Source organism: Nyctibius grandis, chromosome 13 (assembly GCF_013368605.1).
Source record: "Nyctibius grandis isolate bNycGra1 chromosome 13, bNycGra1.pri, whole genome shotgun sequence".
Classification (NCBI taxonomy): Eukaryota; Metazoa; Chordata; class Aves; order Nyctibiiformes; family Nyctibiidae; genus Nyctibius; species Nyctibius grandis.
The window spans coordinates 16,861,083-16,876,404 of record NC_090670.1 but is presented as its reverse complement, the minus strand read 5'-3'; the positions used below and the strand labels follow the sequence as shown (position 1 = coordinate 16,876,404).

At 37.2% G+C, this 15,322-nt stretch overlaps 1 protein-coding gene across 2 annotated transcripts in view; it reads left to right on the top strand.

Annotated features, from left to right (window-relative positions):
* Window positions 1–315: 315 nt before the first annotated feature.
* The window catches only part of TENM1 (teneurin transmembrane protein 1), a 250,817-nt gene continuing 235,810 nt past the window's right edge, over window positions 316–15,322 (top strand). For both annotated transcript variants that reach the window (XM_068412163.1, XM_068412162.1), the window contains exon 1: window positions 316–532. In XM_068412163.1, coding sequence (XP_068268264.1) covers window positions 316–532 — 217 coding nt within the window. The remainder of the gene's footprint in view (window positions 533–15,322) is intronic.

The window sequence follows — 15,322 nt, the reverse complement described above, 5'->3', positions numbered from 1 at the left end:
ATTGAGGATCAATATAAGCCTCCATGTTGGTCTGAGTTTAGGCAGGAGACGCAGAGGAAAAAGGGGGTTGTATTGCAGGGCAGAAGCTTCTTCCTGTTGAAATGTCCACACAATCTAAAAGGAAAATGTCCATTTCTGAGCTATCATATGCTCTTGTCTAGAATTGGTTTATATTGACTAAAAATAAATTAGGGCCTTTGTGAGCTAAATTTATAGATGATATCTGAAATGGATTATTGTGTTTTTTTTCCAGGACTGTTTCCTTCAGGAGTTCCAGGTGCTTGTTTTCATGACTTTGAGCCTATTTAATCAGAGATGGAGCAGATGGACTGTAAACCCTACCAGCCACTGTCAAAAGTTAAACATGAAGTGGATCTAACTTACACGAGTTCTTCAGATGAAAGTGAAGATGGGGGAAAGCAAAGGCAGTCTTATGACTCAAGAGAAACTCTGAATGAATATAGCCAAGAGCTAAGACTTAATTATAACAGTCATAGCAGAAAAAGAAAAACCATTGACCAGTCCCCACAAGGTAAATTGTTTATTTTATCTACTAATTACGGTTATTACTTTCTGATTACTTACTATGCAGTGATATCATGATGTCAGCAGACAAGCAAACATTTTGTTTTCAAAGGCTTGTAGTGACAACCCACTTTTTACCTATTTTTGACCATATGGTAATATCAGAAATTTAGGAAGTTGGTTTTTTTTTTTGAAGTAAAATTCCTTTTTTAGCGGGATAGACTGACTGGTATTCTGGAGACTATCACATGATAGCTATAGATAAATATTTCTTTAGTAGTAGCTACTCTTCTTACTGATGTTGACTGATTAATTATTTACTACCTTTGCATATGTTGTATGCGTTTTGGTATAAAATCAACAATGAGGTTGTAGGCTGTCTCTGCATGTGCTTACAAAGCCTATGAATGAATTTTAAATGCAACAATCCTCTTAGCAAAATTTCTAGTCATGTAAATAACCAATTCATTTAACATCTGAAGATAATTAGTGTATTGTAATAAAAAAGCCAACAGTTAAGTTTCCTTTTTAGCCTTTTTAGCCTTTTTAGATACAGACTGAAGTCTAGGACAAATATTGGAGAGCTCATGATGGTTGAGCTAAGGTTAGGAAAAGCTACTCTTTGGTTTAGAGAAAGCTAGAGACTAAGACTAAAGAAATGGAAGGAAATCAGCAGAATTTACTGCAGCATTTCTTGATAGAGCTGCTCATGGAAACCTACATGCTGCATTTAACACACTTTCTACAGATACGTGGCTTGCCTGTTGCCCTTAGCTCTTTCACAAATTTAAGCAGGATGGTGGGACAGGGAGAGTATTTATAGGAATCAGAGTGCATGTCAGAAGCAGCGAGAGTCCTGTCCCCTTAAAGGTAACAGCAACAGGGTTCCAGGGACAGTCAGTCCCTGCTCTTCAAGGAAGTGGTTAATTGATGCATTATAGTGTGGCCAGTACTTCTCAGCTAACAAAAAACAACAGAAAACCCTACACACAAAGCAACTTAGTCCCTCAGTGCTCACTCAGAAAAGCCTTCCCCAATTTTCTGAATAATAAAATAACTTTCTTTTTTTACAAGAAAATAAAAAATAGGCTTTTTGAAGTTGGAATATTTGTCTCCTCTGTGATGTGTAAATTAATGCAAAAATTAGAATAGCTGTGCTACATAGCTCTTACAGCCTTTTTGCTTTTACTGCAGATATTCTGAATCAAGTTACTTTCATAATACTAGTGTTGTCTGAAAGTACCTATAATTCATGGGAGAAATAATACCTAGCTGCCAGAGATAGCCTCAATCCATGTGCATATATTCCCTCCAAAGAGTTACAAAACTGCAATATGGGGAAAGGAAAAAGTCATGAATACATATTTCAACAAAGTATTGTGTAGAAAACACAATTTACGTGTTTGTTTCATTATAAATGACTTGATCTTGAACATTTTGTGAGAGTTCTGTTTGGTTAACTAAGATGTGGTTATATTGTTGTAACTGGAGATGATGGAAATGTACTTGTAGATCTACTTAAAGCAACTGCCTCATTACTGATAACTGTGGCTGTGAAAGCATGAGCTCTGCATTGACCTGGGCTCCATGTTTGCAAAGCTTTGCTGCTATTGGTGTTCATGTTAGCCATAGCATCGCTAGCTTGGACACACATAAAAGGCTTGGAATCACTCTATTGTAGGCATAAGAAACCAACCTGTGTGTCATATGTTGAATTTATTCTTCCAGAACAGTGCCTCTGAAAGCAATTGCATTAATAATTTTTGAGAAATGGTTGAATTAGCGTGTGTTTCTGCAAGAAGTTGTCAGGCGTGAACTTACCTCACTTATTCAGGACTGGCCTGTTAGGAATCAGATTTATGCTTGTGCAGACCAACGAGTATTTTACACTCATGTTGTAAGGCAATTTTATTGGGAATACGTGCCCCAAGATTTTTCCATTCAAATTAATTTTTATGAGATACTGTATGAATTTGCAGATCTTCTATTTTACAAGCATTGTTATTTTTTTTCTTAGAAGAAGCAATACAGTCTTGTCCTGCTTCAAACTGCAGTATGAGGCTTCATGTCCATGTTTGTAGAAAATCACTTAAGCCTATACAGTAGTTTGTCAGTTTGCAGGGCAGCACTTAAATACTTGCTTACCTCTAGGCACCTTCTTTCCTGAGTTGTCTAGGTCAGTGTATTATTATTTAATATATACTGCTTGTTTTATTGTGTTATTGAGCATAAAAGTTGTTTTTAAAAACATATGCTTGTGTACTGATTTGTGAGTATGGAGTTGAACTTTGCTTGTTGTACTAGAAATCATAGTTTTCTCCTGTGACAAATTCAGTTTGGTATAACTGCATTAGTAACTGCACTGCGAAGTGTATCTGTTTGTCTTCCTGGGAATTCACCCCTATATCTTTCTAGTGATTTAAATAATGCAGTTTTCCTCTGCCACGTATTGAACCTAAATGTTTGGCCTGGTAAGATTTGAAATATAAAACTGATTGAGCTGAGTATAAAATTTCAGACTTCAGACAGAGTTTGATTTTTACACTTCTAGTGTGTTATTTCCAAAAGGACACCAGGTTTCATGGAACACGGCCTCCGAGTTGGAGAGTTCCTGGGGATTCTTGGTAGCTGCTCAGTCAATACCAGAAAAAAATCAGGTTCAGTTTTGGACTCTGAATCTGGCAAGAATCCATAAAACTGTAGATAGAATTTGTTTTAAATCCATTCTTTTCTAGAATTTCACATCAGAATCTTTAACAAAGTTTTTCTCGTGTTTGGCACATCTTTGAAATGTAAAAAAACCCAAAAAACCCCAAAACCAACCAACAAAAAAAAAAAAAAAACCCCCACAAAACAAAAGAAAAAAAAAACAAAACAAAACAAAATCAAAACCAAAATCCCCACAGTGCCTCTTTACAAAGAAGATTGTTCTGCAAGGAGAGCACTGAAACATGTCGTTGCTTAAGACTGTTGCATTAAAAAATTCTACATATTAAAGCTAAAAGGGCATCCATAGTTGTATCCCCACGTACTGACATAATATTCTTCTCTAGCTACTAGCTCCAACTGAAATAGTACCCTGTACTTAATGTGATGAATTAATGGATTGCACAGAGAGGATAAAATCCATGAACTTCATCCATGAAAGGTGTGAGAATAGATGAGAAAACAGACACATAGTAACAGTCATGAATGAAGTGATAATGATGAAGGGTGAGATAGCAATCAAACGAGCTCTAGCGATGGAATGTGAGAAGAAAAATGTTTCAGAATAAAAAAATTAATAAAGAGAAGCTTGTAACAGGAACAAGTGTAGGGGTATATGTACTGATCTAGTTAGTTTTGTGAAAAGAATCACCAATTTAGATGTTTATGGAAACTGGAAGAATTTATATTGGTTACTTAAGCATGGTAGGTTATATAAATTAGACTGGGCAGTCATCTGAATTTAGTAAATAGCTTCAGAGTAAAATACGATTTCTTGCTCAAAATACTGATATATCTCAGCAATTTCTGTGAAGTTCTTTGTTATGACCAGTTTGACTATTGTTACTATCAATATTAAGGATTTATTTCTGTGAAAAGTTTCAATTGAAATCTGAGATTATGTAAAATCATTATGCATGGATATTTATGTATTTGCATATATAGACAATGTATAAACCAGAGCTCTACATGGCATGAACTCAAAGGAAACATTCAAAATTCTCAAATATATCCTACAAAATTGAGTAGCGCTGTTAGTATTTTGCAAAACAGTTTTTGTGTCAAAGTTTTGGTTGAAAGGCCATGTAATCTTGCAAATTAGAAATATTTTTGTCTTAAAGACTGAAAACAATACCCAAATATAGAATATTTATTCACTATTTTTGTACTCCTTATAATTCCTGAAATTGTATCTCAAGTATTGCTCTTTAAAGAGGATTGACTTACTGGTTCATTTTCACACATCTTACAGGTAAGAATATGAAAGAAAAACAGTAAGTACAGAATTAATCTATTGATGAAGCGATGATTTCTAGGTGTTATTCTTGAGGTCTAGCACTGACGTCCCTCATGGAGAGTCCAGTGCAGGATAAATTGTGTCTCTGGAGTTATTTGCATCAGAAACTTGTGGTTATCTGACAACTCCAGATTTAACAAATAACACCACAGACTATTTCAAGCCGAGCTGTTTTACTGGCCTAACAACTCAAAGGGAGCAGATACAAAAGTCTCCTGCCAGAGCCGCTGACTCCTGAAGAGTCAGTGCTAACTGCATAATGGGTATATCTTAAAATGTGTTCTCTTAGTCACTGGAATATTCAAACTCCATTTATCTGAAGATATGTAAATCTGCAATATCTCGTCCTGGCAAGAAGATCGTAGGAAGTAAATTCCTGGCAGACCCAATATCATATAGTTTGGGCATATTGGCAAACATGGTAAATTAGTTCTTGGAAGAATTGGTAAACACAGTGTTTAGTACTTTAAAGAGGTGGGGTAGAATTGGCAGAAGTCGTCAGAAATGTTTTTGCTAGGAGACTCACTGATGGACCTGGCTGCGAGGCAAAAAGTTCTCCTACCGTACGTAGATTACACTTCTAGCTTATCTGTGACATGTTTACATCATTAGAACTGTTTTCTTCCACAGTTTTCTCTGCTTACACCAAAATAAATATGAAAGGAGCTGTACTCTACAAATACTGGCAGCACAAAAAAGCTTTATGACTTTTGGGTTAATTATACATTTGTAGAAAACACTAGTTTAGAGGAATGAATTCCTGATAGAATAAGCATCTGGGATTGAGTCATTGGCATCATAAAGTTTATTGATCGTTAACAATATGAGCATACGGCAGTAAATTTCTGGTTAGACAAACGTGTATTTCCTGGCAAGATAAATGTATTGAACTGCATTATGGGCAAGGCAAACTGGAGTTATTCCTAGCAGGAAGATCCAACAGCAAATATTTTCCGGTAAATCTGTGTGCAAAAATCAGCATTACTAGTGTTCTAGAAAATGACATTTTAGAGTGCTTCACAAAGAATTGGCCTCTTCTGCTTTTAGCCCAAGAAGTAAGGAAAACTTTTTTGTAGGACAAAAGCTGCAGATTGGTAACATATTAAATGTTTTGTAGAGAAGGTATATAACATTACCTTCAGGAGCAATAGGTAAACAGATCCAGCTAAATGTTCAAAATCTTCCTTGAATGAACTCCGGTGGCTTCATGAAGAGGCCTGGGTTACAATGTGAGAAAGCTGTGCTCTTCAGCCTAAGGCCACTTCTTTTCCATCCTTGTTTTTTTTAGCTTAATGCTGTTGCAGTCTGATTCTCACTTTTGCCCTCTGTTACGTTCTAGCAATGGTCAGGATACATAGGCAACAGAAATGTTTCAGTGCTGAGAAGCACTTTCTTTCCCTAGGAAGGAAAAACTACATGTGGGGGACAGAAATTGTTGGTCTGTTTTGCAGTGCTTTAAAGTTCGGCAAATTTAAGCTTACCAGGAAGGAAGATTTAAACACAGGTGACTCTTAACGTCATATGACCAGTCAAAACCAGTTTTACTTATCATCATAGACATAAATATAAGGCGTGCTGACAAGCACTGGTAGGAAATTGTCCTGTCAGGAAAATGTCATGGTGGTTTTTTGTCATCTGTGAAGCAGCAAAAGCTTTTTACCTAATAGCCATGTTCTCCTCTGATTTCAGAGTTACGTAAATCCATTCAGGGCAGCAGATCTGCTTTGTGTCCGTACCAGGGCCATGGAGAGTTGAATTTGTGCTGTGTATAGCTTGTGCTTTTTGTTTCAATTACTTTATTTTTCAATGACGTGTAAAGGTAGATAAGCCAATCTTTATTAGCTTCTCCCCTTAATCTGTTACGTATAACACTAGAATAATACTTAAACATACCACAAGTTTGTGGTTGTGTGAGCCCTCCTGGAGGAAACTGATGCCAACAGAGTGGCTGTGGTTTTTCATCATTTTAATAGAGATTTGGAGCACTTATCTGCATGAATTTAGAACTCTGTGCTTTTCAGCTTCCACAAAAAAGCAGTTAATGAAGGGAAAAATTTTATCGGGGGCATCCCCAAACTCTTGTTGATATTAAGAAGGTAGAGCTCAAGTGCTAACCTGGTGGTCAATGGAATAGGTTAGAAGAGTTCAATACAGCTCTTACTTGCTAGTTGCATATTTTGGAGCCTTTGCTGGTAGTATTCATGTGATAAAGACTATAAAAATAAAGAATATTATAATGGCTGTTTATTGACATGTAAACAGAACATGGTAAAATGCATTTTTTATGTTTGCAGCTGGAGGGGAGATCATTAGTTTTGAAAAGGACAAGGAAAAATGTAAAATGAAAAGAAAAACTCTCTCTTAAAAGAACTACTGCTATGCAGGCTTTTAGAAATTGGGTAGTTTTGAACTCTTCAGCTGGGTAGGTATTTCCTTCTCTGGTTCCCATTGTTTTCTTTATGATGAGATTTGTGGGTTAATGAAGGATGGGATTTTTTTTAACCTTTAAACTGCATAATGTGTTCGGAGCTGTGTATTGAGTTGTTGTGGAAGGTGATTGTAGCACAGTGGAATGAAGCATTCCTGAGCTCTGGAAGAGGAAGGTAGAAGCAGGCTGATTACGAAGGAAACCAATTATTTTTGCAAGCACTTTTCTTGAAATTCTGCAATTTAAGGAAGAAAATACAAAAATAACATAGAAGACTTCTGGTAACATAATATCACTAGATAGAGCTTGTATCAAAACTGTTGAGGTATTTTTGTATTACTAGAATCTTTTTTCACTCGTTTGCAAATGGCAGACATTTAAATTTTAGACTTTTAATGTTGTCTACAACAGTATTTTGCTGATTTTTAAAAATCTCCTGAGAACTTAATTTAAGCATGTTTTGTACCTGCACACTTTAGAGCAGGGCCTTGAAGCCTAATGAAGAAGTGGTGTCTGTGTAAGGGCACACAATATATCCCTCATACGGTCTCATGAAAGGGACTCAGCTTTCAGTAGAGGGTGATTTAAAGGACCTTCAGATTTCTGAGCTGTATACTAGCGGAAGGAAACGATAGCTAATAAGCTCCGTCTCCTGCTGCTGTGTGTTACACCATCTGGTCTGAGTGTTTATGAGCTTCATGTTGTCCAAAAAAAAATTATATATGAGGCAGAGTAAAAGACTCCACACTCCTAACGCTTTAGTGCATTGTCTCCTCCTCTATTCCCTTGCAGAAATAGGGTTTCCTGGTGTGCCGTGCTTGCTTTGGCTGGTTGTGTTCTAATCACGGTCTCCCAGAGAAAAACAGTGCGATGAGCAGTTCCCTGTGGCTTCCTGGACTGCAGCCTTCTCCTCTGTGTGGGAGTATCTGCAGACTTTAAGGAAAGGAAAAGTGGCCCTTAGATTCAGACCCCCTCTGGATATTCTCTCTTGATTTGCCAAGTAATTGGAAATTTCTCTCCTTGGAATAACTGGGGTGAGGAAACTGTATGTTTGTGCCTTCATTTAAAATCTCACGGAGGGAATACTTTTCCTTCCCCTCATCAAATCAAAATACGTGAGCAAACTGAATGTGCAAAGAGACTCTTTTCCCACAAGACTGAAGTGGATGCTCTCTTCCTGGATCGCAGCTGTCTTACAAAAGCTCGTAACCTGCTGTCACCATTCCTGTAATGCTGATTCCAATCTTACAATATCTGCCATCATCTCAGTGAAAAAAATGCCTTGTATGACCAAAACCAGTTTCATTCTCATAAGTAATTGTTTTGGTTTAAAAAGTGAATATTGGAGACAGGGGAAAAGTGAGAAAACTACTGAGAAAAGAAATACATTAGAGAAGGATCATGGTGCATTTCCAGTCCCCTGCTAACAAATCTCATCTTAGGAACAAAAAAAACCCATTCTCCAAACGTTACACAAGCTTAACAATCCATTTGTCGGTGTACAGATATGAACAACAGTCCTGGTTTCCATTCTCTTCCCTGAATCACCAATTTTCCATGGTGTAAAATGCCAGAAATCATAGAAATAAAAATGAGAAGGGGAGAGTAACTCAGCCAGTATAACAGAAATGAAGGTGTAGCAATCCTTATAGTAACCTGTGCCCAATACGGATGGAATATCTATAGCAGAGCGTTAAACTTTTTGAGTTAATATGAATTACGTTTGTCAAAGCCTGAAATTATATCTGTAAAATGTTCTTGCTATATTAATAGAGCCTCTTCCTATAACACTTAAAAGTGCCTAAGAAGATCTGTCGTTAAGTTAAAACCAAGATATGAACAAACATCAAGACAGAGTGACAAAGCGAGTGTTACAGAACATGGGAACCAGTGAACGGCTCTGCACTGGTCCTACAAGCCATTTTAATAGACATACTCTTGCTTTGTCTGTTATGTCACTCTTTTTGAAACAAAGAAGAGCTGCCTTACTTTTTGGAACTAGAAATCTGGTTGCTTCTCTTCATTTATAGAGCAGATGCTGAAACAAAATAATGTTTCTTCCCAGGGTTTCTCAATTATGTATCTGTCAGCAGATTTTGTACCTCTCGAAATAAAGAACTGTCAAGAAGTAGCTCAGGAAGTCGATGACATTGCTGCGTATCTGGATAAACAGCAGGGTGGGTGTATTCTAACTCATTTAGAGCTTGAATTTGTTTTTCTTTTGAGAATGAGACTCAAATACTTCTGAACATAGTTCTATAGGTATTTACGTGAAATAAATTGTGAATGTGCTTTAAAATCTAAGGTTCTCCTTTCAAAGTTTCGGTTTTATTGGAAGCTGCTCAAAAATCAGTTTCCTGCTGACTGTCACTCATTAGGAATGCTTTGCAAGTAGATGAAGTATCTTTAGCTCACATGGAAAAAACAGCATGGAAGGAATAAGGTAATGTTTAGCACCAGCAGACTGATTCTTTCACCACCACCACCCCCCCAGGCACCAGTTATATAACAAAACAGTGAATGCTGAGTAAGGTTGATGTAGTCACTTCTGGCTATAACCTCAGCAAAAATAGTCTGAGGACCTAGAAAAGTCACACATCAAAATATAACAGTTGCTTTGAAAATCACCAAGAGATTATGAAGCCAGCGAATTCAGATGATAATATTAGAACGGTGACTAATGAGACATAAATGTCAAGTTTTGTAAATTTTTTGAAAGATTAACTATGCTTTATTCAGTATTAACATACTGGAATTCATAACTGCTACACAAGTTGCATCTGTACGAAAGAACATTAGCAACTGCTCTATCTTAAATATTGTGCTCAGAAATAGGCTATTCCAGAAGCCCTAGTCTTTTTTTTTTCTGATAACTGAAAACAGTGGTATCTGAAAAGCTGGATTCAGTGTTGCCATTGACTCAGTCGATGTAAGGCGCTTAGCTTCACACATGATTTTTGAACTGCTGAGAAAAAGCCATGAGCTTATGTGAGCCAGAACTGTTATTGTGCTTTACGGACAATAGAGAACTGTAGAGGAAGCTCTTGTTAGCTGAAGAGAAGCAGCATCAGATTATGCTGCCTGTGGACCCTGAAAGTGGGACAAGTCTGACTTTGAGACTGAAGTGCCCAAACCCACCCTTCCTGCATGCTTGGGAGTGGAGAAGAACCTGGACCTCCCTGCTGTTAGCACTTCCTTAACATAGAAGTGAACTGCGTAGAGCTTTCCTTGCAAAGCAGCTAAATGGGAGGTGCTGTATTTCGTGGTTCAGCCATTTTTTACTTACTTTACTAGTAAGGCACTTTTCCCAGAATTAAAATAATAGAAAACAAATAATAATTAATCTTTATGAATGAATAAACTTTAAAAACCTACAGGTGCTCAAGGGTATTCCACTTTTCTGTAGATGGCATTTCTAAACATCACAAAGCAGGCATAACGGGACCACGGGAACTTGCTCCTGCTGCCTTTTGGGCAAGCAGCAAGGCAACAGAAGTGGCCTGCTGGAATGGGTGGAAGGTCACCAGTCCTGGCGCTTACAGAAACACGTGGTGTTTGCTGTTAGGAGGCTGCCAGAGAAGGAAAAATAAGTGTGATCTTAAACATGGAGAAAAATTCATTGCAGATTTGTGAACAGTTCTGCAAAACTTCTGTTAATAAAATTGTTAATAAAATCTGTTAAGCTGAGATTATTTTATTTTTATTTTTTTCTGTTTTTGAAATTTATTTGAATTTTAGTTCTCCCACTGAATGGAGAATTCTTTATTCACTGGATTTGCCACACTCTTTCTCACTGACTCATACATAATTTAAGATTACTTCCATTCAAACAAATGAAGATGCATTGGTCTAAAAGCGACTTAAGTAAGGGAATAAATGGCCCAATGTGCTTAAACTACATGATTTATCAGAGGGTTTTATTTAAGCTTTCTAACAGTTCTCCAGTATTGATGGTTTTGGCTTCCTGGTATAGGTGTACAATTCCTATGGACAGCAACGTAAGCAGCAAAATATTTGCCAGAAATTCTTAAGGCTCCCTTGCTTCTAAGTATTTTAATAGGATGGAAGGAGTTGGTGTTGAGAAGTACATAAAAACCTGAGTTCTTCATTTTAAATTACAGAGCAAAGATTACTCATATATTATTTTTGTAACAGCATAATGTAATAAAATGTATCCTAGTCTTAAAAATGGAGGCTCACTTGTGCTTTCACTGATTAACTCTAGAATTTTGTACTTCTGGCATCATGCAAGAGGCTTGATTTACTTCAATATTGTTCAAGAGAGGTAAATAATAAAAGTAAGCATTCATGGTAACTAGAAACACAACGTCACTAGTGCAGAAAAGTTGTAGTTTTCTTCTTTCAGTTGCCGTTTTGTGGCCTGTGAAACATGCGTGTGCTTTTCTTAAGGATGAGAGTTTTAAATTCTGATCAAAGAGCAACTTCAAGTGTTGTTAAAACATTTGCACTCAATTCAATTTGCACACTTCAAACTTCTTCCTTCTTTTCAAACACTTGCATGAAATTACTGACGTCTGCTACCTTGAGCTCTTTATTTCACCATCTATGGAAGAAAAACAGTTCTGTAACTTCTTACGCTGCTGTAATCAAGGCAGTAGCACTTTCTAATTTTTTTATAAAAATCATATCAGGACTGATTATGTGATCTTCAATGTAATTTTGGGACATGCTTTTAATCCTTTCTAGTAATGAAATTAAAGAAATCGATTGTTACTTAATTTTTAGTAGAAATCAAAGGATTGTATATTTTTCTACATAAAATTAGTTATTTCTCTACATAAAATTAGTTATTTCTCTTCAGCTGGAGGCAGGAATTAATTTTAAAATTTCTCAGTAATTTTTTCCCTTTGTTATTTCTGTGGGAGTTTTCATATCCATTACTACAAATGTGTGTATAAATACAGAAGGGCATATGTGTAGTATTGACATAGTACGTGTTCCACCTGCATTACTTTAAGGTGCAATCTTGCGCCCTACCCTGCTGAGTCCAGAAAAATAGCCAGACTTTTTTTTCTGAGATTTCGTTGTACATATGGAGATGCAGAATATTAAAGGAAATGCAGAAATCGGAAGTGTATTCATGTGCATGCTAACTTTGGACCAGTTTGGGGATTCTCATTGCAATTTAAGTAAGTTACTAAGAGTTTAAATAGATAAATACTAGAAATGTTGTCTAATAGTTGCCCCTAGAGGTATTCCTCTGTGCTGCTTGGAAAATGTGTTAGTAATTTCTTTTCACTGTGGTTCCTTTTCTCATTGTGTGCTTGGGGATGGGTTACAAAATCCGTTTATCTTTGGCTGTCTGGAAGGAAATAGAGAATTCATGAAAAGAAGGGCACGGTACGAAAAAAAATCCTTGTATTTCAATTGAGAAAGGGAAAAAGGAAATTATTTGCCTGTTCTTACTGGATAACTCTTCATTCATGTGAGCATATCTTGGGTGTCCATCTTGTCTGTTACCTATTCTAAACATAATGATGAACACACGGTACCTATCTGCATTGACAGCACTCCTCCTATTGTGAGTGCCATCGCATAAAGTGTGCCTTTGTTCCTCTTCTCCTCCTGTGTATCCAACGTTTCCGAGTCAGTTCCGTATTCACAAATATTTAGTGAGTTCTAGTGAAAAAAGTAAAATGAGCAAAAGAGTAATAAATTTACTGGAGTATCTGTTTGCATGATCTTATTGAGCACAGCACAGTTTAATGTCAGAACACACTCAGTTGTGTCAATGACAAAGGGCAAAGCGTGCCCTTCACCTGACCAGTTAGCACAGGCAAAACTTTCAGCATTATACTACTTCTGTGGGTAAAGCTAACTCTGAATATACTCAGGCATTGTTATTCAGGAATGCATTACGCCAAGGCAGTATTTTGATATGCTGCTTGATGGTTTTCTTGCTTCCTCAACATTTAAACTTAGCTTGAGGAGTTTTCTAAGATATTTTGTGGGTTTTAGTGATCTTAAAAATTAATTTCCCAATGATTAAAGTCCTTAATAAATTAATGCATTAATTTTGTGGGTTTGGGTTTTTTAGTATTAAGAGAAACTGTCTGACATGCAGTTTTGTATTTTGCTTTGGTCTTTGGATTAAGACTGTTCCTTTTCTGTAGAGTTTTTCTGTGAAGATACAGGAGAAAATTAATTTTATATTTTAGCTTATGGATAAAAATATGAAAAACACAGGTTTGTTGTTAATACTAATTCTATATGCAGTCAGTCCTTTGACTTCATTAGTTCATACTATTGTAAATCAGAAAATAATCTTTCTGTCTAACAAAAAGGTGCATTAGAAATTATGTATTGTAGCGTGTGTCAGTACATAACCTTGAGTAGTGTTTTGTCAGAAGTGTGTAATTAGTGGTTTTGGAAAGGAAATATTTGTAGGATTTATTTGGTTGGTTTGGTTTGCATACAGATTCTCAAAGGATTAATCGAGCTGTTGATTCTAGGGATACAGTTCTTCCTGGTGTCAGTGAGAATTATGCTTATAGGTGTGATGTGAGTTTAAGCTGATACTGTAGTAGTGATTACTTAATGTTTGCAATTAATTGTTGGCTATTGATCTGTAGAGTTTAGGTGTTCGGGGAGAAGGATGCTAATAGTTTGCTTTTATTCTATGCTTAGAAAATGAATCTGCTTTAGACAACTAAAAAAAAAAAACTATTTACTGAATTATTTATCCATCTTTGTCCTACCTTCTGGGTCAGACTTGTGTAGAGCTCATTGATGCATGTTTTTGAAGTATCTCCTGGCTCCTGCCCCCACTTTTACTACTTTAATGGTACTATCCAGTATTAAAGTTTGACTTGCTTCCCAGGGATGGCACAGGGACAGGAGATCAGTGGTAGCCGAGATCTGGTCAGCGGGCTGGATCACACCTCCCTTCTATATGACTCTAGAGCAGTCATGCAGATGGTGATACATTGCGTGTACCTTTACCAGTGCCTTCACCAGAGGATAGGTTAGTTACTGTTACTCACTTAAATACTCCTGGTTTGCAGTTAAGGGTTGTCATGGCTTCACTCTGTGCTGTTTTGGAGCCAGAAGATACAGGTAGTGTTTCCTTTTTCCTTCATTGTCCTGTTAGACTCCTCTCTGTGTTCTCAAGTCTCTGTTACCCCCATGTAGCTGTTCAATTCATTTTTGGTCAAGAAAAGGAGTCCTTCAAAATAGTCCTGTCTGCTTTCTACATTGCTTTTTTTAAAAAGCATTTGAGGACTTCTGACATGCAAACGTTTTCTTTTAGTTCATTTTTTTTTCCAGTCTGATAACATCTATTAAAAAAAAAAAAGCTCATAAATAAAGTTAACCTGTCCTACTTCAGTCCCACTGTGGTCGCCATTGTGCTTTTGGGTCAGTGGCCAGGTGTTCACTTTAGCTAGCCAGAGGCTTATGCCACTGGCAAAGAAATTGGCTGAGACAGACTGTACCTTTTGAAATGGCTGCCTCTGAATATTTTTATTACTCTGAGTAAGCAAGATGTTCTCTGATAGGAAAAGATTTTGGAATTGTGGAGAAAAGGAAGGAGTGGCATTGGATACCTCAGTGCTATTTACTTTTTGCAGAAATAATAGCAGTAATGTATTTATTGGAGTAGGGCTGAGCATACCTTCAGGGATATAAAAGCTTATTTAGCTCATTGTCCTGGTTTGGCCTAAACCAGGCCGATTTTCCTTTCAGTGATTTTTACTTTCAGCTAAGTCTCCTCTAAGTAACTGCACTTTCTGAAACTAACTGCATGTTTTTGCAGACAGTGTCTGCTTCCAGGACTGATAACGCTCGAAGTTTGTAGTTATCGCTGAGGCACCGGTAGGGATGTTGTGCAGTAAGGCTCTTGCTGTACTTATTCTTAGAGAAACCAAGGTCACCGCTGAATTCCTCACTGCTTACAAGTGAAGAGCCGAAGGGGGGTCGCAGCTGCAGGGGGAAGCAGACAGGGCAGGTGACCCAAAAATTGACCAACGAGGGTATTCCATCCCATACACGTCATTCTCAGTATAAAGTGGGGGGATCACGAGGGTCTCGCTCTGCTCGCTCTTGCTCTTTCTGCTATGGCCGGTGTCCAAGGAGGACTCCAACTGTTTTTCCTGCTGCCCCCGATCCCGATCCGTGCATCCCTGAATCCAGCTCTCGACCGTTGCTAGGCCCAGCCTGGGCCTTCCCGGAGCCTGCCCTGCAGTGCCAGTGGTGACGTTGCCGACATCGGGGGAGCTTGATCTTGGTTTTGTATATATATATGTATATATTTGATTATTCCAATATTATTATTATACTCTTTTTCATTATTATAGGTTTATTAAAACTGTTTTAACTTTCCAACCCGTAAGTCTCTCTCCCTTTTC